Genomic DNA, 24552 nt, shown 5'->3' with positions numbered 1-24552 from the left:
GCGATTCACCTTGTAAGTCACGAGTGAAAAGTGATTTCTGTGATGTTATTGTGATTTGAAGCTGTCTCATAAGGTGAAAAAGCGGACATCCCGAACAAGTGTCTATATGAAGTGTCAAGTGACCTGTCACCGCCGATTCACCTGATGAATCACGAGTGAAAAGTGATTTAAACAGTAAGAGTATTCACTTGTGCGTAGGTTTATAAGGGTGACAATAACGCCCTTGCGTAGTTTAATGCAATTATTTTATTTTCGTTATCATGCATCCGGTTTATATGACACAAAGTAAAATAAATCAAATACGAAAACCTAAAATAAAATATCGTCCACTTATGTATGAAAAGGAAACGTGCGCCTATTTCGAGCATCATAAATTCAGAAAACGTAGGTGTAAGCCTATTTATTCTTGTGGAACTCCTCCATGCATAACTTGCAGCTCCACGAGCCCTCTGGGGGAGTGATGAGAGGTGGCGACAAGCAGTACATATGGTAACCTCGGTCACAGTCGTCACAAAATAATAGTTGGTCGTCATTATCAGAGGTCCCACAAATGGAGCAGTACTTGCATTCGATGCATTGCCAACGATAGCGTTTAACAGATATTATCATGTTTGCTGTGAACTGCAGGCACGATGGGTGACCAGAGCGACCACAATCCGAGCACGACACAAGCTCTTCGGGCATATTTGTTTTTTTGTTTTCCCGTTGATCTCCCAGACAAAAGTCGCAATAAGGAGATGGTAGAGCTATTTCCCGTTCAACACGATTTTTTACCTTATTAGCAACAGTTCCCGCGGCAAACGCCGGAGGATTTGTTATTGCTTGCACCGATGGGGCGTTGCAGACATTGGCAGTTTTAGTCAATCCCACGTTTAATCCAGCCATTGTCGCTAAGGGAATTGAGTCATTAGAAGCTCCAGCGTCGCTTGAAATCTTTTCGTACGACGAAGAGGCTGTGCTTGTTAGCATCGCTGACTGCGAATTGTCGTCATTTGTGGGAATAGGAGAAGCTGAATTTGAATGAGATGCGTAGAGGCCTGAGGCAGCAGCTGCAGTGTTAGCTGCGTGTGCAACGGCTGCGGCCGCTGCCGCGGCTGCTGCAGATGTATTTCCACTATTCCCACTGCCCCGACGTCTTCGATCTGTTTCTCCGTCAACGTTTCTCCGCCGAGTGCCTGAAATTGTAATAATATACTTATTTTATCAGCTTAATGAATATAACTTACCACCACCTTTGCGACCACGTTTGGGAGTGCCCTCTACGCTCGCATTAGTTCGTCGAGGACGCGAACATTTTTTGCGTTTCCCTCTGCTGGTGTAGGACTCGTCAAAATCGTTATCTGAATCAAAATCATCCTCATAGTCATCGCCATGATGATAATGTGATGTATCCATTTCATCGTGGAACCATTCTTTCTCGGCGTTTGCATGTGAGTCCTTACTATCATTGTCTCCTGAGGCTCCCATGGAGTTGGCATCCGTTGCAATAATGGCTGTAAATATAAAACATTAGTTAGAGCTTATCTCCCCTAAATCAGACATTGTTGGCCAAAGTCGAGGGAAAGTGTACTTATCTACCGAAGAACTTTACCTAATGGGATTTCCCAATCTTTTAATGCCCTTGTTTTCTTACCTGCGCTCTCAGTAATATGCAAGTCTCGTGTGACAGCAACGCCAGACGAAGGAATAAGATGATGTTGATGCGGTTGGTGGTGGGAGTTCTGAAGATTGTGTTCGCGGTACTGATATGCTCTGTAGCTCTGATTCGGGTTAAGTAAGTACTGACGTTTGGGTTTGCGCCAACGGGACGAGGGATAGGTGTATATCTGACCATTTCGAAAACCCGGCATGCGCTGTTTTTTTTTCATAAAAAGGGAACTGTGAGTTTGTGCGACCCCCGTCTGGGGGTCAAGGAACGGCATGCGAAGGCGGCGTTCAACGCACAAGCGAGTGTTAAAATTCTCGCTGTTTTCAAGTATCTCCTTGTACTTCTCCTTGTCATTTAGAATGTTTTGAATCTTCTCAAAATTTTCAATGTTTACTACCAATGTTTTCTTGTATTCAGATTGGGAAGCCATATTGTTGTTTTAGCGTCGCGACAAGTTATAACATAATTTCTAACGATAATTTTTTTTAGTTTAGAATGTTTGCGTTCAAACAAAATTTATAGTTTTACATAAACGATAATTAATTTTACAAACACTACAATAAGAAGAAAGCAGTCTTACTACATATACAGTAAACTATATATGTACTACCTTATACCCAAATCCCACAGAGCACATCTCTGCGAAACGGGTTGTATGTCAAAATAATAACGGCCGATTAAAACCTTTTCCCACAATCATTTTATTTTCTCTTGGACAAGATCCGGGATCAACACCAAGCGAAGCACTCTGTTTTTAACCCACCACTGGCATACATATATTTTTATAGTGTATTTCTTCTTAAAAATAATTTTTCGTTTTTAAGCCTAGTACTTACATTAACCGCGAGCTTATAGTAGGAGTGAGCGAGAGGCAAATACGCGACTAACGCTTTTCTTCGGGTCTGTTTTTCAGCGCAGTACTCAGATGAGCTCAGGAAATTACAGAAAAAATACAAGATTAAGCAAGTGAATTTCGATAAGAAAATTAAGCTTTGGCGGTGGTCGTGCAAAAGCGGTGTGGACCTTAAAAATTAAAAATGGAAGGAAAATTCCAAAAACGCCCAGGAGGTCATTGTAGATGAAAAAGGATCCCTAATCCAAACTGTTTCCCATTACTGTGGGACTCCATCGACAGGGAGCAATACCAGAACATGGCAATACCGCAGAATATTTTTATCCCACTGGAAAGGAACACGCCGAGTGCGACTTCGCTCCCTACATCGACATCCTGCCGGGCGTGTCCTTGCAAGAAAAGTAATTCTGACCAAAAGAATTTGGTTCCGTCGTACTAATAGTAGTATTTTTTTATCTTTTATCTCCAACGAGCTCTCCATTGGGGAACTACTGGACCCCACTTCCACCAGCTACTTGGCAGCTAACGCAGTGATGGAGGACGCGCTGGCTTCGAAAGGGAGGTGGAAAAACCAACCCCGATCTCAATCAAGCTCCCACTTCCTCAAGGTCCAATATCCCTATTGGGATTCGGAGACGGAATTCAGATGGCGCGGGAAAGATGGCATCAGTGGGACAAAGAAGCTTTTAACTACTAATTTACATAAATAAAACATTCGGTGAATATTCCATTTATTTTTATTTTAATTTCTATGTGCACCAGCAGAACTTGACAGTAAGACCAGGCAACATTCGTTGCGTGAGTACTTCGGTCACACTACAATGAGTAAAATTATTCGCCAAGTGAAACTCTTAGACGATCTGATTAATAGGCTTTACGTTCCTAGGTTTTTGCACAGTTTTTGTTATCGTTTCGTCATCGAAATGTTATTTTTTCTCCTACAAAAACAGTTTTTTTGGTATATGTTAATACAGTTATAAACTATTAAGCCATAAGCTTTTGTGGTGCAACTCAATGACAAAGTTTTTTTTGGGTCAAGCGATGAATATTGACGAAACCAATATATTGCAGTTATTCTTATTATAGCTAAAAACGGGTTTCGATTCTTGTGTTTTTGCTCCACAAGCTGCTATCGATGTTTTTACAAATATAATTTAACGACTGACGCAGATACCTTAAATTTAGCGTTTTTTCAATCGATACTATCTGGTTAAGGTGGCAACGCATTTATGAATAAAATACTATTCTTAGTTACCGGTAATAAGGCAAAAATGTAAAAGAACTTAGATAGGGCAACGCTGTACCAGCAGGTTAATGCTTACATCGTACTCCTTTTCATTTCGGGCATCGCAAAAGGCGGTTGGTGCCCCAGTTTTGGTTGGTTCATGGGCGCTATACCTTATTCACTTATAGGGAGTTTTCGCTTCAGCGACCATTATCCGCTTCAACGACGTTTTCCTCCATAAGCCTAGTACTCACATCGACGAAAACCGCGAGCTAACCATAGGAGTGAGCGAGAGGCAAACCCTTTTCGTCGGGTCTGTTTTACAGCTTGATACTCAGATGAGCTAAGAAAATACCAGATTAGCGAGCGCCCTTAGTCACAGCCCAAAGAATAAGAAATTTTGTCTTTAACGGTGTTTGTGCAAAAACGTTGTGGAAAAATAAATTAAAAATGGAAAAAACAACCCAAAAACGCCGGAAGAATGTTAGTGCAGATAAAAATGGACGCCCATTCCAAGCTGTTGCCCATTTTTGTGCGACTTTACCCACAGGAAACAATACTACGACAGGGCAAATCCGCCGAATATTTGAAGTTCTGGAGATTGACTAAAGAATCGCAGTGGGAAGGAACATCCCAAGTGGAACCTTGCTCCCTACATGGACATCCTGGCGGGTGTGTTCTCGCAAAGAAAGTAAGTTCAGGCCAAAAGAATTTGGTTACGTTGTACTAATAGAAGTATCTTTTAAGCAGAACCACCAGCACAATCTCTTACGAACTCTACATTGGGGAGTCACAGGACTCCACCTTCACCAGCTACTTGGCAGCTTAAGCGGAGATGGAGAACACGCTGGCTTCTAAACGGTGTAGGGAAAAGGGACGCCCTCAAGGGACAGTTGGCGGAGCCATTACCAGCCATTGACAGTATGCTGGATGCTGGACTTCCTGCAGCATCAGCGTAACAACACCGTTCCCTATCTGGCTCCCACTTCTTCAAGGTCCCATATTCCTATTGGGATTCGGACATTTGCAGCAGACGGCGCGGGGAAGTTGGCGAAGAATCCGTGGGGCGAGAAGGAAGTTTTAAACTACTAATTTGCATAAATAAAAACATTTGTTGAACATTCCATTTATTTTTAATTGAATTTCTGTGTGCACCAGCAGAATCTTCTTAAATTTTTTTTCAGTTTGTCAACAAACTCAGCTCCTTGACTGTAAGACGATGGTACATTCATTGCGGGTGAATTTAGAAAACTTCGGCCACACTACAAAGAATACGATTCTTCGACTAGTGAAACTCTTAGCAGATCTGAGTACTAGGCTATAAGAAATGCACGTGTAGAAAAAAACAGGGAAAAGTAGATTAAACTTACTGCAGCGAAAAGTTGGACCGCTCACCCAAATCGTTTCTATATTCCAATGTATTATTCAGTATATATATACACGAGAGTAGCAATTCACACAAAATTTATAGTTTAACATAAACGATAAGTAATTTTACAAACGATACAATAAGAAGAGAGCAGTCTTACTACATATACCGTAAACTATATATGTACTACCTTATACCCAAATCCCACAGAGCACATCTCTGCGAAACGGGTTGTATGTCAAAATAATGACGGCCGATTAAAACCTTTTCCCACAATCATTTTATTTTCTCTTTGACAAGATCCGAGATCAACCCCAAGCGAAACACTCTGTTTTTAATCCACCACTGGCATACATATATTTTTATAGTGTATTTCGTCTTTATAATTTAATATAATAATAATAATAAATAATTTTTCGTTTTTAAGCTAAGTATTTAGCGACTAACGTTTTTCTTCGGGTCTGTTTTTCAGCGCAGTACTCATATGAGCTCAGGAAATTACAGAAAAAATACAAGATTTAGCAAGTGAATTTCTATAAGAAAATTACACTTTGGCGGTGTGGACTTTAAAAATTTAAAATGGAAGGAAAATTCCTAAAACGACCAAGGGGTCATTGTAGATGAAAAAGGACGCCTAATAGGGTCTTCCCACAGAGATCCAACCACCATCTACCATCCGTTGAACGGATGGCCCATAAGGTTTTGCCGTTCCGAAAATTTCCCAGATAGCCCAGACCTTAATGGAAGCTGGGTTTGATGTGTCCTACAAGGACGTCCGGACAAAAATAGAGAACCTGACCAAAAAGTACAGGTAACTTATATGAGCGCAACAACATAATGGAAATCCACTCAACAATATTATTCCTTGCAGGCAGGAAAAAAATAAAATGGGGCCAAGCTGTGGCGCTCCTTCCGCGTGGCAGCATTATGAGTTGGTCCACTCGTTTCTAGGCGCATACCGCATCCACAATATGGAGCAGAACACCTTGGAGAACGGGAGTATGTCCCCACACTTATATTTTTGGTTTAAAATGATCTTAAAAACTTATTTATTGCATATACTAGAAAAAACTTTGTGGAGCTCTTGGATGTAGGTCCAGATGAAAGGGAAGCCTTTACCTGCAGCGGCAGTCAACGCTCAGGCAGCACTGCGCCCCCTGCTAAGCGAGCTAAGGTGAACCACAAGTCGGAGCTTGTGGAGATAGCTCGAGAAAGACTGGAGGAGCAGAGAGCGCAGTTAGAAATATTGTCGAGAATGGCAGACAGCCAAGCAAAATTCCAATCGGATTTGTTGGAGCTTTTAAGAATATCAACGAATTCCTAATAAATTTATAATTTATAATAAATAGACCAAATGAAATGTGATATTATAATTAAATAAAAAACAAACAGATTTATATTTTATGAACTTTATTTGTTACCATTTAGACAACATTGGGAAATAGCTGCTCTTATTTTTTCTGCAGGTTGGCTGAAATCTGCAGACTTATTAGTCCGATTTGGTTGTTCGCGTAGGTCATTTGCAGCCAAGTTTCATTTATAGCGCTGTTGTGCTCATTTGAAATGTTGTGCAAAATGCAGCAAGCCAGAACGACTGAAGAATCGGAGAAGACACCATATTCCTTGCCAGGCTCGACTTTTGAAATATAGTGGAGTCGTTGTAGCGCCCAGCAGAGCCGATGTTTACATTGGTAAATCTGTATCTGTAGTAAATTTAAAATACAGTGCGTTTAGAACATTGTTGAGCTCTTAGAAGAAGGCAGTTTACCTGTAATCTACGAGAGCGAATAGTACTATTGAGTACCAGCCTTTGTAGTTGTGGTGATCGACTGCTTCTGCTGCTGACGGTTTTATTTCGATGTGACAACCACTGCACATTGTACATTGCTAAGACCATAAACTGATTTAATGAATTTATATCTTACCAATTGCACCTAGACACTGGGGAAATCCAATTGCTTCGAATCCTTTGATACACTTGTCCACTTTTTCTGGAGTAATATAGTCCGGTGACATGAACTCGCTGGCAAACTCAAACATAAGTGCCAAGCAAAATTCGTGGAGAATTTTGCACACAGTGTTCTGTGCAACTCCAAAAAGTCTCCGATGGAACGATATTCCGCTGATGATCCCAAGGTGTACAAGGCTATAGCGATCCGCTTTTCAAAAGGAATGGCATTTCGCCAGTTGGTGTCCTTCTTCCGCAAAACACCAAGTCGGTCCACCAAAAACGAAAAGGTACTCTTCTCCATACGAAAGCACTCTTTGAAGAACTCGTCGTTGTTTTTCGGTATATCCTTCTCCCAAAATGACCCGTATCGCTCTTGTTTAATATAAATCGCGTTCTTCTTTCCCACGCCCACTCTAACGCCCATAACGCTTAAATCTGTATTCCGTCGGTAGGTGGCGCATTTTAATCTCGCTTTGCTGCTTGCTTATCTCTATTTAACTGAGTAACGGGTATCTGATAGTCGATGTACTCGACTATAGCGTTCTTCCTTGTTTTTATTTTATTTTCTATGTGCACCAGCAGAATTTTATATTTTACAGCCTCTTGACAGTAAGACCATGCAACATTCGTTGCGTGAGTACTTCGGTCACACTACAATGAGTAAAATTATTCGCCAAGTGAAACTCTTAACCGATCAGAGTACTAGGCTTTACGTTCCTAGGTTTTTTTTGTTTTTTCCATTTCTTTCTACAAAAACAGTTTTTTTTTGGTATATGTTAATACATTTATAAACTATTAAACCATTACCTTTTGTGGTGCAACTCAATGACAAAGTTTTTTTTTGGTCAAGCGATGAATATTGACGAAACCAATATATTGCAGTTATCCTTATTATAACTAAAATTACAGAAAAAATACAAGATTAAGCAAGTGAATTTCGATAAGAAAATTAAGCTTTGGCGGTGGTCGTGCAAAAGCGGTGTGGACCTTAAAAATTAAAAATGGAAGGAAAATTCCAAAAACGCCCAGGAGGTCATTGTAGATGAAAAAGGATCCCTAATCCAAACTGTTTCCCATTACTGTGGGACTCCATCGACAGGGAGCAATACCAGAACATGGCAATACCGCAGAATATTTTTATCCCACTGGAAAGGAACACGCCGAGTGCGACTTCGCTCCCTACATCGACATCCTGCCGGGCGTGTCCTTGCAAGAAAAGTAATTCTGACCAAAAGAATTTGGTTCCGTCGTACTAATAGTAGTATTTTTTTATCTTTTATCTCCAACGAGCTCTCCATTGGGGAACTACTGGACCCCACTTCCACCAGCTACTTGGCAGCTAACGCAGTGATGGAGGACGCGCTGGCTTCGAAAGGGAGGTGGAAAAACCAACCCCGATCTCAATCAAGCTCCCACTTCCTCAAGGTCCAATATCCCTATTGGGATTCGGAGACGGAATTCAGATGGCGCGGGAAAGATGGGGAAGCATCAGTGGGACAAAGAAGCTTTTAACTACTAATTTACATAAATAAAACATTCGGTGAACATTCCATTTATTTTTATTTTAATTTCTATGTGCACCAGCAGAACTTGACAGTAAGACCAGGCAACATTCGTTGCGTGAGTACTTCGGTCACACTACAATGAGTAAAATTATTCGCCAAGTGAAACTCTTAGACGATCTGATTAATAGGCTTTACGTTCCTAGGTTTTTGCACAGTTTTTGTTATCGTTTCGTCATCGAAATGTTATTTTTTCTCCTACAAAAACAGTTTTTTTGGTATATGTTAATACAGTTATAAACTATTAAGCCATAAGCTTTTGTGGTGCAACTCAATGACAAAGTTTTTTTTGGGTCAAGCGATGAATATTGACGAAACCAATATATTGCAGTTATTCTTATTATAGCTAAAAACGGTTTTCGATTCTTGTGTTTTTGCTCCACAAGCTGCTATCGATGTTTTTACAAATATAATTTAACGACTGACGCAGATACCTTAAATTTAGCGTTTTTTCAATCGATACTATCTGGTTAAGGTGGCAACGCATTTATGAATAAAATACTATTCTTAGTTACCGGTAATAAGGCAAAAATGTAAAAGAACTTAGATAGGGCAACGCTGTACCAGCAGGTTAATGCTTACATCGTACTCCTTTTCATTTCGGGCATCGCAAAAGGCGGTTGGTGCCCCAGTTTTGGTTGGTTCATGGGCGCTATACCTTATTCACTTATAGGGAGTTTTCGCTTCAGCGACCATTATCCGCTTCAACGACGTTTTCCTCCATAAGCCTAGTACTCACATCGACGAAAACCGCGAGCTAACCATAGGAGTGAGCGAGAGGCAAACCCTTTTCGTCGGGTCTGTTTTACAGCTTGATACTCAGATGAGCTAAGAAAATACCAGATTAGCGAGCGCCCTTAGTCACAGCCCAAAGAATAAGAAATTTTGTCTTTGGCGGTGTTTGTGCAAAAACGTTGTGGAAAAATAAATTAAAAATGGAAAAAACAACCCAAAAACGCCGGAAGAATGTTAGTGCAGATAAAAATGGACGCCCATTCCAAGCTGTTGCCCATTTTTGTGCGACTTTACCCACAGGAAACAATACTACGACAGGGCAAATCCGCCGAATATTTGAAGTTCTGGAGATTGACTAAAGAATCGCAGTGGAAAGGAACATCCCAAGTGGAACCTTGCTCCCTACATGGACATCCTGGCGGGTGTGTTCTCGCAAAGAAAGTAAGTTCAGGCCAAAAGAATTTGGTTACGTTGTACTAATAGAAGTATCTTTTAAGCAGAACCACCAGCACAATCTCTTACGAACTCTACATTGGGGAGTCACAGGACTCCACCTTCACCAGCTACTTGGCAGCTTAAGCGGAGATGGAGAACACGCTGGCTTCTAAACGGTGTAGGGAAAAGGGACGCCCTCAAGGGACAGTTGGAGGAGCCATTACCAGCCATTGACAGTATGCTGGATGCTGGACTTCCTGCAGCATCAGCGTAACAACACCGTTCCCTATCTGGCTCCCACTTCTTCAAGGTCCCATATTCCTATTGGGATTCGGACATTTGCAGCAGACGGCGCGGGGAAGTTGGCGAAGAATCCGTGGGGCGAGAAGGAAGTTTTAAACTACTAGTTTGCATAAATAAAAACATTTGTTGAACTTTCCATTTAATTTTAATTGAATTTCTGTGTGCACCAGCAGAATCTTCTTAAATTTTTTTTCAGTTTGTCAACAAACTCAGCTCCTTGACTGTAAGACGATGGTACATTCATTGCGGGTGAATTTAGAAAACTTCGGCCACACTACAAAGAATACGATTCTTCGACTAGTGAAACTCTTAGCAGATCTGAGTACTAGGCTATAAGAAATGCACGTGTAGAAAAAAACAGGGAAAAGTAGATTAAACTTACTGCAGCGAAAAGTTGGACCGCTCACCCAAATCGTTTCTATATTCCAATGTATTATTCAGTATATATTTACGAGAGTAGCAATTCACACAAAATTTATAGTTTAACATAAACGATAAGTAATTTTACAAACGATACAATAAGAAGAGAGCAGTCTTACTACATATACCGTAAACTATATATGTACTACCTTATACCCAAATCCCACAGAGCACATCTCTGCGAAACGGGTTGTATGTCAAAATAATGACGGCCGATTAAAACCTTTTCCCACAATCATTTTATTTTCTCTTTGACAAGATCCGAGATCAACCCCAAGCGAAACACTCTGTTTTTAATCCACCACTGGCATACATATATTTTTATAGTGTATTTCGTCTTTATAATTTAATATAATAATAATAATAAATAATTTTTCGTTTTTAAGCTAAGTATTTAGCGACTAACGTTTTTCTTCGGGTCTGTTTTTCAGCGCAGTACTCATATGAGCTCAGGAAATTACAGAAAAAATACAAGATTTAGCAAGTGAATTTCGATAAGAAAATTACACTTTGGCGGTGTGGACTTTAAAAATTTAAAATGGAAGGAAAATTCCTAAAACGACCAAGGGGTCATTGTAGATGAAAAAGGACGCCTAATAGGGTCTTCCCACAGAGATCCAACCACCATCTACCATCCGTTGAACGGATGGCCCATAAGGTTTTGCCGTTCCGAAAATTTCCCAGATAGCCCAGACCTTAATGGAAGCTGGGTTTGATGTGTCCTACAAGGACGTCCGGACAAAAATAGAGAACCTGACCAAAAAGTACAGGTAACTTATATGAGCGCAACAACATAATGGAAATCCACTCAACAATATTATTCCTTGCAGGCAGGAAAAAAATAAAATGGGGCCAAGCTGTGGCGCTCCTTCCGCGTGGCAGCATTATGAGTTGGTCCACTCGTTTCTAGGCGCATACCGCATCCACAATATGGAGCAGAACACCTTGGAGAACGGGAGTATGTCCCCACACTTATATTTTTGGTTTAAAATGATCTTAAAAACTTATTTATTGCATATACTAGAAAAAACTTTGTGGAGCTCTTGGATGTAGGTCCAGATGAAAGGGAAGCCTTTACCTGCAGCGGCAGTCAACGCTCAGGCAGCACTGCGCCCCCTGCTAAGCGAGCTAAGGTGAACCACAAGTCGGAGCTTGTGGAGATAGCTCGAGAAAGACTGGAGGAGCAGAGAGCGCAGTTAGAAATATTGTCGAGAATGGCAGACAGCCAAGCAAAATTCCAATCGGATTTGTTGGAGCTTTTAAGAATATCAACGAATTCCTAATAAATTTATAATTTATAATAAATAGACCAAATGAAATGTGATATTATAATTAAATAAAAAACAAACAGATTTATATTTTATGAACTTTATTTGTTACCATTTAGACAACATTGGGAAATAGCTGCTCTTATTTTTTCTGCAGGTTGGCTGAAATCTGCAGACTTATTAGTCCGATTTGGTTGTTCGCGTAGGTCATTTGCAGCCAAGTTTCATTTATAGCGCTGTTGTGCTCATTTGAAATGTTGTGCAAAATGCAGCAAGCCAGAACGACTGAAGAATCGGAGAAGACACCATATTCCTTGCCAGGCTCGACTTTTGAAATATAGTGGAGTCGTTGTAGCGCCCAGCAGAGCCGATGTTTACATTGGTAAATCTGTATCTGTAGTAAATTTAAAATACAGTGCGTTTAGAACATTGTTGAGCTCTTAGAAGAAGGCAGTTTACCTGTAATCTACGAGAGCGAATAGTACTATTGAGTACCAGCCTTTGTAGTTGTGGTGATCGACTGCTTCTGCTGCTGACGGTTTTATTTCGATGTGACAACCACTGCACATTGTACATTGCTAAGACCATAAACTGATTTAATGAATTTATATCTTACCAATTGCACCTAGACACTGGGGAAATCCAATTGCTTCGAATCCTTTGATACACTTGTCCACTTTTTCTGGAGTAATATAGTCCGGTGACATGAACTCGCTGGCAAACTCAAACATAAGTGCCAAGCAAAATTCGTGGAGAATTTTGCACACAGTGTTCTGTGCAACTCCAAAAAGTCTCCGATGGAACGATATTCCGCTGATGATCCCAAGGTGTACAAGGCTATAGCGATCCGCTTTTCAAAAGGAATGGCATTTCGCCAGTTGGTGTCCTTCTTCCGCAAAACACCAAGTCGGTCCACCAAAAACGAAAAGGTACTCTTCTCCATACGAAAGCACTCTTTGAAGAACTCGTCGTTGTTTTTCGGTATATCCTTCTCCCAAAATGACCCGTATCGCTCTTGTTTAATATAAATCGCGTTCTTCTTTCCCACGCCCACTCTAACGCCCATAACGCTTAAATCTGTATTCCGTCGGTAGGTGGCGCATTTTAATCTCGCTTTGCTGCTTGCTTATCTCTATTTAACTGAGTAACGGGTATCTGATAGTCGATGTACTCGACTATAGCGTTCTTCCTTGTTTTTATTTTATTTTCTATGTGCACCAGCAGAATTTTATATTTTACAGCCTCTTGACAGTAAGACCATGCAACATTCGTTGCGTGAGTACTTCGGTCACACTACAATGAGTAAAATTATTCGCCAAGTGAAACTCTTAACCGATCTGAGTACTAGGCTTTACGTTCCTAGGTTTTTTTTTGTTTTTTCCATTTCTTCCTACAAAAACAGTTTTTTTTTGGTATATGTTAATACATTTATAAACTATTAAACCATTACCTTTTGTGGTGCAACTCAATGACAAAGTTTTTTTTTGGTCAAGCGATGAATATTGACGAAACCAATATATTGCAGTTATCCTTATTATAACTAAAATTACAGAAAAAATACAAGATTAAGCAAGTGAATTTCGATAAGAAAATTAAGCTTTGGCGGTGGTCGTGCAAAAGCGGTGTGGACCTTAAAAATTAAAAATGGAAGGAAAATTCCAAAAACGCCCAGGAGGTCATTGTAGATGAAAAAGGATCCCTAATCCAAACTGTTTCCCATTACTGTGGGACTCCATCGACAGGGAGCAATACCAGAACATGGCAATACCGCAGAATATTTTTATCCCACTGGAAAGGAACACGCCGAGTGCGACTTCGCTCCCTACATCGACATCCTGCCGGGTGTGTCCTTGCAAGAAAAGTAATTCTGACCAAAAGAATTTGGTTCCGTCGTACTAATAGTAGTATTTTTTTATCTTTTATCTCCAACGAGCTCTCCATTGGGGAACTACTGGACCCCACTTCCACCAGCTACTTGGCAGCTAACGCAGTGATGGAGGACGCGCTGGCTTCGAAAGGGAGGTGGAAAAACCAACCCCGATCTCAATCAAGCTCCCACTTCCTCAAGGTCCAATATCCCTATTGGGATTCGGAGACGGAATTCAGATGGCGCGGGAAAGATGGGGAAGCATCAGTGGGACAAAGAAGCTTTTAACTACTAATTTACATAAATAAAACATTCGGTGAACATTCCATTTATTTTTATTTTAATTTCTATGTGCACCAGCAGAACTTGACAGTAAGACCAGGCAACATTCGTTGCGTGAGTACTTCGGTCACACTACAATGAGTAAAATTATTCGCCAAGTGAAACTCTTAGACGATCTGATTAATAGGCTTTACGTTCCTAGGTTTTTGCACAGTTTTTGTTATCGTTTCGTCATCGAAATGTTATTTTTTCTCCTACAAAAACAGTTTTTTTGGTATATGTTAATACAGTTATAAACTATTAAGCCATAAGCTTTTGTGGTGCAACTCAATGACAAAGTTTTTTTTGGGTCAAGCGATGAATATTGACGAAACCAATATATTGCAGTTATTCTTATTATAGCTAAAAACGGTTTTCGATTCTTGTGTTTTTGCTCCACAAGCTGCTATCGATGTTTTTACAAATATAATTTAACGACTGACGCAGATACCTTAAATTTAGCGTTTTTTCAATCGATACTATCTGGTTAAGGTGGCAACGCATTTATGAATAAAATACTATTCTTAGTTACCGGTAATAAGGCAAAAATGTAAAAGAACTTAGATAGGGCAACGCTGTACCAGCAGGTTAATGCTTACATCGTACTCCTTTTCATTTCGGGCATCGCAAAAGGCGGTTGGTGCCCCAGTTTTGGTTGGTTCATGGGCGCTATACCTTATTCACTTATAGGGAGTTTTCGCTTCAGCGACCATTATCCGCTTCAACGACGTTTTCCTCCATAAGCCTAGTACTCACATCGACGAAAACCGCGAGCTAACCATAGGAGTGAGCGAGAGGCAAACCCTTTTCGTCGGGTCTGTTTTACAGCTTGATACTCAGATGAGCTAAGAAAATACCAGATTAGCGAGCGCCCTTAGTCACAGCCCAAAGAATAAGAAATTTTGTCTTTGGCGGTGTTTGTGCAAAAACGTTGTGGAAAAATAAATTAAAAATGGAAAAAACAACCCAAAAACGCCGGAAGAATGTTAGTGCAGATAAAAATGGACGCCCATTCCAAGCTGTTGCCCATTTTTGTGCGACTTTACCCACAGGAAACAATACTACGACAGGGCAAATCCGCCGAATATTTGAAGTTCTGGAGATTGACTAAAGAATCGCAGTGGGAAGGAACATCCCAAGTGGAACCTTGCTCCCTACATGGACATCCTGGCGGGTGTGTTCTCGCAAAGAAAGTAAGTTCAGGCCAAAAGAATTTGGTTACGTTGTACTAATAGAAGTATCTTTTAAGCAGAACCACCAGCACAATCTCTTACGAACTCTACATTGGGGAGTCACAGGACTCCACCTTCACCAGCTACTTGGCAGCTTAAGCGGAGATGGAGAACACGCTGGCTTCTAAACGGTGTAGGGAAAAGGGACGCCCTCAAGGGACAGTTGGAGGAGCCATTACCAGCCATTGACAGTATGCTGGATGCTGGACTTCCTGCAGCATCAGCGTAACAACACCGTTCCCTATCTGGCTCCCACTTCTTCAAGGTCCCATATTCCTATTGGGATTCGGACATTTGCAGCAGACGGCGCGGGGAAGTTGGCGAAGAATCCGTGGGGCGAGAAGGAAGTTTTAAACTACTAGTTTGCATAAATAAAAACATTTGTTGAACATTCCATTTAATTTTAATTGAATTTCTGTGTGCACCAGCAGAATCTTCTTAAATTTTTTTTCAGTTTGTCAACAAACTCAGCTCCTTGACTGTAAGACGATGGTACATTCATTGCGGGTGAATTTAGAAAACTTCGGCCACACTACAAAGAATACGATTCTTCGACTAGTGAAACTCTTAGCAGATCTGAGTACTAGGCTATAAGAAATGCACGTGTAGAAAAAAACAGGGAAAAGTAGATTAAACTTACTGCAGCGAAAAGTTGGACCGCTCACCCAAATCGTTTCTATATTCCAATGTATTATTCAGTATATATTTACGAGAGTAGCAATTCACACAAAATTTATAGTTTAACATAAACGATAAGTAATTTTACAAACGATACAATAAGAAGAGAGCAGTCTTACTACATATACCGTAAACTATATATGTACTACCTTATACCCAAATCCTCTCTGTTTTTAATCCACCACTGGCATACATATATTTTTATAGTGTATTTCGTCTTTATAATTTAATATAATAATAATAATAAATAATTTTTCGTTTTTAAGCTAAGTATTTAGCGACTAACGTTTTTCTTCGGGTCTGTTTTTCAGCGCAGTACTCATATGAGCTCAGGAAATTACAGAAAAAATACAAGATTTAGCAAGTGAATTTCGATAAGAAAATTACACTTTGGCGGTGTGGACTTTAAAAATTTAAAATGGAAGGAAAATTCCTAAAACGACCAAGGGGTCATTGTAGATGAAAAAGGACGCCTAATAGGGTCTTCCCACAGAGATCCAACCACCATCTACCATCCGTTGAACGGATGGCCCATAAGGTTTTGCCGTTCCGAAAATTTCCCAGATAGCCCAGACCTTAATGGAAGCTGGGTTTGATGTGTCCTACAAGGACGTCCGGACAAAAATAGAGAACCTGACCAAAAAGTACAGGTAACTTATATGAGCGCAACAACATAATGGAAATCCACTCAACAATATTATTCCTTGCAGGCAGGAAAAAAATAAAATGGGGCCAAGCTGTGGCGCTCCTTCCGCGTGGCAGCATTATGAGTTGGTCCACTCGTTTCTAGGCGCATACCGCATCCACAATATGGAGCAGAACACCTTGGAGAACGGGAGTATGTCCCCACACTTATATTTTTGGTTTAAAATGATCTTAAAAACTTATTTATTGCATATACTAGAAAAAACTTTGTGGAGCTCTTGGATGTAGGTCCAGATGAAAGGGAAGCCTTTACCTGCAGCGGCAGTCAACGCTCAGGCAGCACTGCGCCCCCTGCTAAGCGAGCTAAGGTGAACCACAAGTCGGAGCTTGTGGAGATAGCTCGAGAAAGACTGGAGGAGCAGAGAGCGCAGTTAGAAATATTGTCGAGAATGGCAGACAGCCAAGCAAAATTCCAATCGGATTTGTTGGAGCTTTTAAGAATATCAACGAATTCCTAATAAATTTATAATTTATAATAAATAGACCAAATGAAATGTGATATTATAATTAAATAAAAAACAAACAGATTTATATTTTATGAACTTTATTTGTTACCATTTAGACAACATTGGGAAATAGCTGCTCTTATTTTTTCTGCAGGTTGGCTGAAATCTGCAGACTTATTAGTCCGATTTGGTTGTTCGCGTAGGTCATTTGCAGCCAAGTTTCATTTATAGCGCTGTTGTGCTCATTTGAAATGTTGTGCAAAATGCAGCAAGCCAGAACGACTGAAGAATCGGAGAAGACACCATATTCCTTGCCAGGCTCGACTTTTGAAATATAGTGGAGTCGTTGTAGCGCCCAGCAGAGCCGATGTTTACATTGGTAAATCTGTATCTGTAGTAAATTTAAAATACAGTGCGTTTAGAACATTGTTGAGCTCTTAGAAGAAGGCAGTTTACCTGTAATCTACGAGAGCGAATAGTACTATTGAGTACCAGCCTTTGTAGTTGTGGTGATCGACTGCTTCTGCTGCTGACGGTTTTATTTCGATGTGACAACCACTGCACATTGTACATTGCTAAGACCATAAACTGATTTAATGAATTTATATCTTACCAATTGCACCTAGACACTGGGGAAATCCAATTGCTTCGAATCCTTTGATACACTTGTCCACTTTTTCTGGAGTAATATAGTCCGGTGACATGAACTCGCTGGCAAACTCAAACATAAGTGCCAAGCAAAATTCGTGGAGAATTTTGCACACAGTGTTCTGTGCAACTCCAAAAAGTCTCCGATGGAACGATATTCCGCTGATGATCCCAAGGTGTACAAGGCTATAGCGATCCGCTTTTCAAAAGGAATGGCATTTCGCCAGTTGGTGTCCTTCTTCCGCAAAACACCAAGTCGGTCCACCAAAAACGAAAAGGTACTCTTCTCCATACGAAAGCACTCTTTGAAGAACTCGTCGTTGTTTTCCGGTATATCCTTCTCCCAAAATGTCCCGTATCGCTCTTGTTTAATATAATTCGCGTTCTTCTGAATTGGCTGCCAATAAAAGCTGATTAAACTTCAGATTTTGCTGTTGTACAACAGCCAAAATAGTTGGTAAATTGTCCATTTTGGTCTGGCAAATCAACTTTAACAATTTTTGCTTGTGTTTTTATTAGCCACAGCTGATCTGACAGCTGTTATCGGATGGTAGATGGTGGATGTGCCTTGTGGGAATCGGAGTTTCACATTTGTCAAAAATCCCAACAGTTTCTAACCGATGGACTGTATGGGAAGGGTGTATAATCCAAACTGTTGCCCATTACTGTGGGACTCCATCGACAGGAAGCAATACCAGAACAGGGCAAATCCGCAGAATATTTTAATCCCACTGGGAAGGAACACGCCGAGTGCGACTTCGCTCCCAACATCGACATCCTGCCGGGCGTGTCCTTGCAAGAAAAGTAATTCTGACCAAAAGAATTTGGTTCCGTCGTACTAAGAAAGATCTCCAACGAGCTCTCCATTGGGGAACCACTGGACCCCACTTCCACCAGCTTCTTGGGAGCTAACGCAGTGATGGAGGACGCGCTGGCTTCGAAAGGGAGGTGAAAACACCAACCCCGATCTCAATGAAGCTCCCACTTCCTCAAGGTCCAATATCCCTGTTGGGACTCGGAGACGGAATTCAGATGGCGCGGGAAAGATGTGGAAGCATCAGTGGGACAAAGAAGCTTTTAACTACTAATTTACATAAATAAAACATTCGGTAAACATTCAATTTATTTTTATTTCAATTTCTATGTGCACCAGCAGAATTTTCTATTTTACAGCCACTTGACAGTAAGACCAGGCAACATTCGTTGTGTGAGTACTTCGGTCACACTACAATGAGTAAAATTATTCGCCAAGTAAAAATCTTAGCCGATCTGAGTACTAGGCTTTACGTTCCTAGGTTTTTGCACAGTTTTTGTTATCGTTTCGTCATCGAAATGTTTTTTTCCATTTCCTCCTACAAAAACAGTTTTTTTGGTATATGTTAATACAATCCTTATTTGGATTCGGAGACGAAATTCAGATGGCGCGGAAAAGATGGGGAAGCATCAGTGGGACAAAGAAGCTTTTAACTACTAATTTACATAAATAAAGCATTCGGTAAACATTCCATTTATTTTAATTTTAATTTTTATGTGCACCAGCAGAATGTTATATTTTACAGCCACTTGACAGTAAGACCAGGCAACATTCGTTGCGTGAGTACTTCGGTCACAATACAATGAGTAAAATTATTCGCCATGTGAAACTCTTAGCCGATCTGGGTACTAGGCTTTACGTTCCTAGGTTTTTGCACAGTTTTTGTTATCGTTTCGTCATCGAAATGTTTTTTTTCCATTTCTTCCTACAAAAAGAGTTTATTTTGGTATATGTCAATACATTTATGAACTACTAAACCATAAGCTTTTGTGGTGCAACTCAATGACAAAGTTTTTTTTGGGTCAACCGATGAATATTGACGAAACCAATATATTGCAGTTATACTTATTATAGATAAAAACGGTTTTCGATTCTTGTGTTTTTGCTCCACAAGGTGCTATCGATGTTTTTACATATATAATTTAACGACTGACGCAGAAACTTTAAATTTAGCGTTTTTTCAATCGATACTATCTGGTTCAGAAGGTCAGAGCAGATGAATTAGGACGCCAAATCGAAGCTTATGCCCTTAATTGCGGGATTTCACCGACAGGAAGCAATTCCACAAAAGGGGCAAATTCGCAGAATAGTTGAAGTGCTGGAGGAGATCCACTAGAGAATCCCAGTGGGAAGGAACATGCCGAGTGAGACTTTGATCTCTACAAGGACATCCTGCCGGGCGCGTCCTCGCAAAGAAAGTAAGATCTGGCCAAAAGAATTTGGTCGCGTTGTACTAATAGAAGTAGCTTTTTAGCAGAACCACCAGTAATACGATCTCCGACGACATCTCCATTAGGACTCCGGACACCACCAGCTACTTGGCAGCTTAAGCGGAGCTGGAGGACCCGCTGTCTTCTATAGGGACGAGGAAAATAGGGCGCCCGCTAAGGAGCAGTTGGAGAAGCCATAGCCAGCCACTGCCAGGATGCTGGACGACTTCCTGCAGCATCGACGGATCAACGCCGTTCCCAATCCGGCTCCCACTTGTTCAAGGTCCAATATGCCTATTGAGACTCGAAGTTGGACTGTGGTGGAGCGGGATAGATGGCGAAGCATCCGTGGGACGAGAAGGAAGCTTTAAACTTTTTATTTACATAAATAAAAACATTCGTTGAACATTCCATTTATTTTTATTTTAATTTCTTTGTGTACCAGCAGACTCCTCCTTTTTAAATTTAAATTTCCAACTCAACTGCTTGACAGTAAGACCATGCTACATGCATTGCGGGTGAACTTTGAAAACTTCGGTCACACTACAAAGAATAAGATTTTTCGACTAGTGAAACTCTTAGCCGATCTGAGTACTAGGCTATATGTAGTAAGACTGCTATATTGTATCGTTTGTAAAATTAATTATCGTTTATGTTAAACTATAAATTTTGTGTGAATTGCAGTTCAAATGCAATTCCTTCTAAAAAAAAACTTTAAATAAAAACTTTAAAAGACTTTAAATTGGAGCCTTCTCCATGCAGGTTCTTGTTAGGCGCTTGCTTGTTGTTGCTCCACATTGAGTTCTGGCTGATGCAACGAGTGTTCGTTGCCTTTGTTCCTCATAATAATTAACCTTTTAGCAGTCCTCAATTGTACACAACGTTATAGCTTAGGACAAAAAGAAAAAGGGAGCGACCAGACCTAGCAAAGCAACGAAGCCACACAAAAACTCAGTTCGCAAACTGAGTCCCCATCATACCAGAACTGGTATGTACCAGTTTTACCCATGGTTACACCTTAAAGTATCATGCCTAACGATAGACTGAATTACCTCCTCTCCGACACGGCCATCCTGACATATACACGTCCTCTTGTCTATAATAAAGATCTGAATTTCATTCCAATTTATAATTTTTATTGAATGATTCCGAAGAACTAAGCCTTATAATCTCAAATCCATATAATGTTCATTAACATTACTTAACTTCTATTTATAACATGTAGGCTATTTTAACTTATCTCTGTTATATTCTCTTATAACCCTTTTTTATTTTCATTTACATTTCCAAACAAGAGATCAATAAAACATTTTCAAATTATACATTAATCAGTTCAAATCGTTAATTCGTAAACCAAAATACATAATAGACTTTTACTAACCAGCTTTTAAATTCTTCGCCACACATTGGCTTAACACATTTTCAAACAAATTAAATTGTCCATCGCCCAAAAACATGGCTTCACAAATTCATCAACCACATTACTCGTCCATCGCCCATAACTTGGCTTCACTAATTCATCAAATACATTACTCGTCCATTGCCCAACACTTGGCTTCACGAATTCATCAAACACATTTGTAAAGCAACTCTCGTCTATCGCCAATCACATGGCTTCACAAACACTCTCTTTTTCAACAGGCTTTTCCAACTGACTTTGTTCTTTGTAATTTACTTCTGGAATTTGTACTTCCGGTAACTTTCGCAAACTTCCGTGTGGGTACTTGTATCGCCAATTGTTCTGTTTAGACTTTAAAACGTATCGGTCTGCGTCCAATACCTCGACCACCAAAAAGGGTTCTCTGAACTTTCAATCTAATTTCGATTGCTGTCTATCGCTGTTTTTAAGCAACACAAAGTCACCCCCACAGAACCTTGTTACTTTAGCCTTATTTTTATCAAATTTGGTCTTCTTATATCTAGCGGCCTCCTCCATGTTTTTAGCGGTCAACTCCCTCGATTTGATCTTGTCAATTTCATCTTCGGTATCATTAATAGGTAGGCCCAACTTTACCAATCAAAAGTTCTAAAGGACTGCACTTAGTGCTACGATTAACTGAACAGTTAAGAGCTAACTGTACATCCCCCAGTGCATCCTGCCACGATCTAGAGCTTGTCTCAACAGCCGTCAACAGATTCTTCAGTGTACTCATACTCATGACCCTTTCAACTTTACCGTTGGCTCGACTTGCGCCCTTTCAATTAGATGTAATTGTAATTTTTGGCTGGAACAAAATTGCACAAACTTTATGCCCGTGAAGCTGCGCCCCTGATCGGCAATTAAACGTGTTGGCACGCCAAAAATGGCAATCGAAGATATAATTGCGTTTATACAGGTATTAGCATCCAAGGAAAAGGTGTGAAATAGATAAACGTATTTTGTAAATGCGTCGATTTGTACAATAATATATTCTTTACGATCACTTTTTCCGCTCAATTTTCCCGATATACGAGTATCTATGTGAACAGTGTGCCAAGGAATGCTTATTTTTGGAATTGGGTGTTTTCCTGACGTACTTTTAGAAACTCTTCATGTAATGTAGTTCTCCACAACTCTTCGAACATATTTTGCAATACTCGAAAACCAGTAATGATCGTACACTTCATACAGTGTTTTCTCCCAACCTAGATGCATGATAGACTCATGTACCTGATTTATAACTGATAGATAAAAAGTCCACGTGTGCCATACGTTTACCTTCTCTGTATTCAATTTTGAAATCAAATGTTTGTAGAAACTCCCACCAACGATAAATCCTAGGTGACAACTCGACTTTATTTCGAGAGGATTTGATTGAATTACAGTCAGTAAAAATCACGAATTTTCTCCCATGCACATAGTGACGGAAATGTTTTACGGCATTCACGACAGCCAACGTTTCTAATTCATATGATGTATATCTGGACTTAGCTTGTTTGTTAATACTCTAATGATTTTACTGCGAATTTGTTCATGTTGTGTTTGCCAATCAAAACTATTCTTTTTAGATGTGCGAAAATATAAAGGCTTCATCAGTTGAGAAAACCGCGGAATGAATTGACGAAAATATGACGCTAACCCAATGAATTGTCTTAGAGAAGCAACTGACTTCGGAGGAGGCAACGCCACTAGTTATTATATTTTCTTAAGATTTGGACGTATCTCCCCCGCTTGTATCTCATAGCCAAGGTAGCGAACTGTAGTTTTTAAGAAAAAGCACTTTGAATTGTTAAAAGAGAATCCTGCCTTCACTAAAACGTCTAGTACGAGTTTCAAACGCTCATACGCTTCTTCCTTCGTTTCTGAAACAACTAATATATTGTCCATATAAACAATTACAAACGAATGAGCAGGACTGCCGAGTGTCTTTAATACAGCTCACTAAAAAACACTGAAGGTGCGTTTTATAATCCAAAAGTCATCGCAAGAAATTCGTACTGCCCATCAGGAGAAGTGAAATATTTAGCTCCCCTAAGTCTAGCTATTTGATCTGATATTAACGGTAATGGAAACTTTTCAGCTGCGGTATTTTTATTTAATTCTCTATAATCAACACAAAGTGTTGCTGAGCCGTTTTTCTTCTTTACTAATATTGCAGTACTCGCAAATGGCGAGTTACTAGGCCTGATAACTTTATGTTTGATCAATTCTTTAATTTTAGCACGTACTAACTCCCGTTCGCTTGGACTAAACCTGTATAGTCGCCTTTGCACAGTCTTAGTCGATTCAATCAAACGAATACGCATTTCCCCAGTACCCACGCGTTTGCGGAGTGCCTTCGATTAAAACTTTAGAATGTTGCTTTAGCAATGATATTAACGTTTCTTTTTCATTTTCGACTATTTCAGTTTCAATCTTATCAAAATTAGTAGGTTGAGCGTTTTCACAAATGTTTACAACTTTAGTTTGAACAACTTTAAAATTATCGTAGGAGACTTCTACTGAAAACCCTTGAGCCAATAATTTTCTGCCGATTACAAATTTAATTTTCATACATTCGTCTGGTACTATATGAAACAAAACAACCAGAGAATTGCCATCAATCATAATGTTTGATTTAACTTGTGCGGTATTGTACCTATCCCCTTTAAAGAAATAACGCTATGAATCCTCTTACCAACTAACTTATTAGAAACGCTTTCCCTAATTAATGAGCACTCAGCTCCCGAATCAAAGGTAATTAGAAACATCTAACCATTCACCAGCGTACTCGATTGAGGCTCCACTATAGCGCACAGCTCCACTCTTTTTTCCGTTCTTACTCCCAATCCGGTATTCTGAACTTTTTTTGACAATTAGTGGCTATGTGTCCCGGCTCCTGACATCTGTAGCAAGTTACTTTTTTTCTTCCATGACGGGGCTGCGCTGACCGCCACTCCTTTCCAGTTGCCTAGTTTTCCACACCGGTAACATTTGATTTCTCCAGTCTTAGCTCGCTTCGCCTCTGGTTCCCAGTTTGATGGATTAGGGCGCTCTTTTAGCGCTGAGAATACGTGCAGCTCCGCTTGCGTTGTGTGTATCATTCGCTGCAAACGCCGGTCGAAATTAGCCATGTGCCCAAGAACCTGCACAATGGAAATTTGTTCAAAATTCAAATTACGCAATTTTGTGCACAGTGACGTCACACTGCGACTTGCAAAAACAGGCAGGTTTCACCGATGC

General features: G+C 40.2%; 1 protein-coding gene, 4 long non-coding RNA genes and 1 other non-coding gene across 16 annotated transcripts; 2 read left to right on the top strand and 4 right to left on the bottom strand.

Moving 5' to 3' along the window:
• Positions 1-195: 195 nt before the first annotated feature.
• d4 (double PHD fingers d4) lies at positions 196-5239 on the bottom strand. 4 transcript variants are annotated; one of them, XM_070998841.1, is made up of 3 exons: positions 5097-5239; positions 1227-1493; positions 196-1175 (listed from the first exon to the last, which is right to left on the bottom strand). In XM_070998841.1, exons 2-3 carry the CDS (start codon positions 1465-1467, stop codon positions 397-399), a joined length of 1020 nt encoding a protein of 339 aa, XP_070854942.1. In that variant the 5' UTR covers positions 1468-1493; positions 5097-5239; the 3' UTR covers positions 196-396. The 4 variants fall into 4 exon arrangements, with proteins under 4 accessions (XP_070854942.1, XP_070854941.1, XP_016927083.3 ...); XM_070998840.1 differs by lacking the exon at positions 5097-5239 and adding an exon at positions 1634-2229 and having other exon boundaries at positions 1230-1493; XM_017071594.4 differs by lacking the exon at positions 5097-5239 and adding an exon at positions 1634-2228 and having other exon boundaries at positions 1233-1493.
• A 1249-nt stretch (positions 5240-6488) lies between these two features.
• Positions 6489-10813, bottom strand: LOC139354579 (uncharacterized). 2 transcript variants are annotated; one of them, XR_011605546.1, is made up of 5 exons: positions 10489-10807; positions 7854-7943; positions 7021-7793; positions 6864-6965; positions 6489-6798 (listed from the first exon to the last, which is right to left on the bottom strand). It is a non-coding gene; the product is annotated as an uncharacterized lncRNA (long non-coding RNA). The 2 variants fall into 2 exon arrangements; XR_011605545.1 differs by having other exon boundaries at positions 6864-7793; positions 10464-10813.
• Positions 7953-10205, top strand: LOC139354581 (uncharacterized). 2 transcript variants are annotated; one of them, XR_011605549.1, is made up of 3 exons: positions 7953-8264; positions 8337-9784; positions 9841-10205. It is a non-coding gene; the product is annotated as an uncharacterized lncRNA (long non-coding RNA). The 2 variants fall into 2 exon arrangements; XR_011605548.1 differs by having other exon boundaries at positions 9844-10204.
• A 1040-nt stretch (positions 10814-11853) lies between the features above and the next one.
• On the bottom strand, positions 11854-21308 carry LOC108007830 (double PHD fingers d4). Of its 3 annotated transcripts, none has more exons than XR_011605544.1 (5): positions 21292-21308; positions 13220-13309; positions 12386-13159; positions 12229-12330; positions 11854-12163 (listed from the first exon to the last, which is right to left on the bottom strand). It is a non-coding gene; the product is annotated as a double PHD fingers d4 (transcript). The 3 variants fall into 3 exon arrangements; XR_011605542.1 differs by lacking the exon at positions 21292-21308 and adding an exon at positions 15830-16002; XR_011605543.1 differs by lacking the exon at positions 21292-21308 and adding an exon at positions 15855-15994.
• On the bottom strand, positions 17100-18217 carry LOC139354580 (uncharacterized). The gene is made up of 2 exons (XR_011605547.1): positions 17475-18217; positions 17100-17409 (listed from the first exon to the last, which is right to left on the bottom strand). It is a non-coding gene; the product is annotated as an uncharacterized lncRNA (long non-coding RNA).
• Positions 18636-20323, top strand: LOC139354582 (uncharacterized). 4 transcript variants are annotated; one of them, XR_011605551.1, is made up of 4 exons: positions 18636-18775; positions 18840-19161; positions 19226-19898; positions 19955-20323. It is a non-coding gene; the product is annotated as an uncharacterized lncRNA (long non-coding RNA). The 4 variants fall into 4 exon arrangements; XR_011605552.1 differs by having other exon boundaries at positions 18840-19898; positions 19958-20323; XR_011605550.1 differs by having other exon boundaries at positions 18840-19898.
• Positions 21309-24552: the final 3244 nt, after the last annotated feature.

Source organism: Drosophila suzukii, unplaced genomic scaffold, assembly GCF_043229965.1.
Source record: "Drosophila suzukii unplaced genomic scaffold, CBGP_Dsuzu_IsoJpt1.0 scf_10, whole genome shotgun sequence".
In the NCBI taxonomy this organism is placed as follows: Eukaryota; Metazoa; Arthropoda; class Insecta; order Diptera; family Drosophilidae; genus Drosophila; species Drosophila suzukii.
The sequence above is the reverse complement of the archived record's forward strand: the minus strand, read 5'-3'. Positions and strand labels throughout refer to the sequence as shown.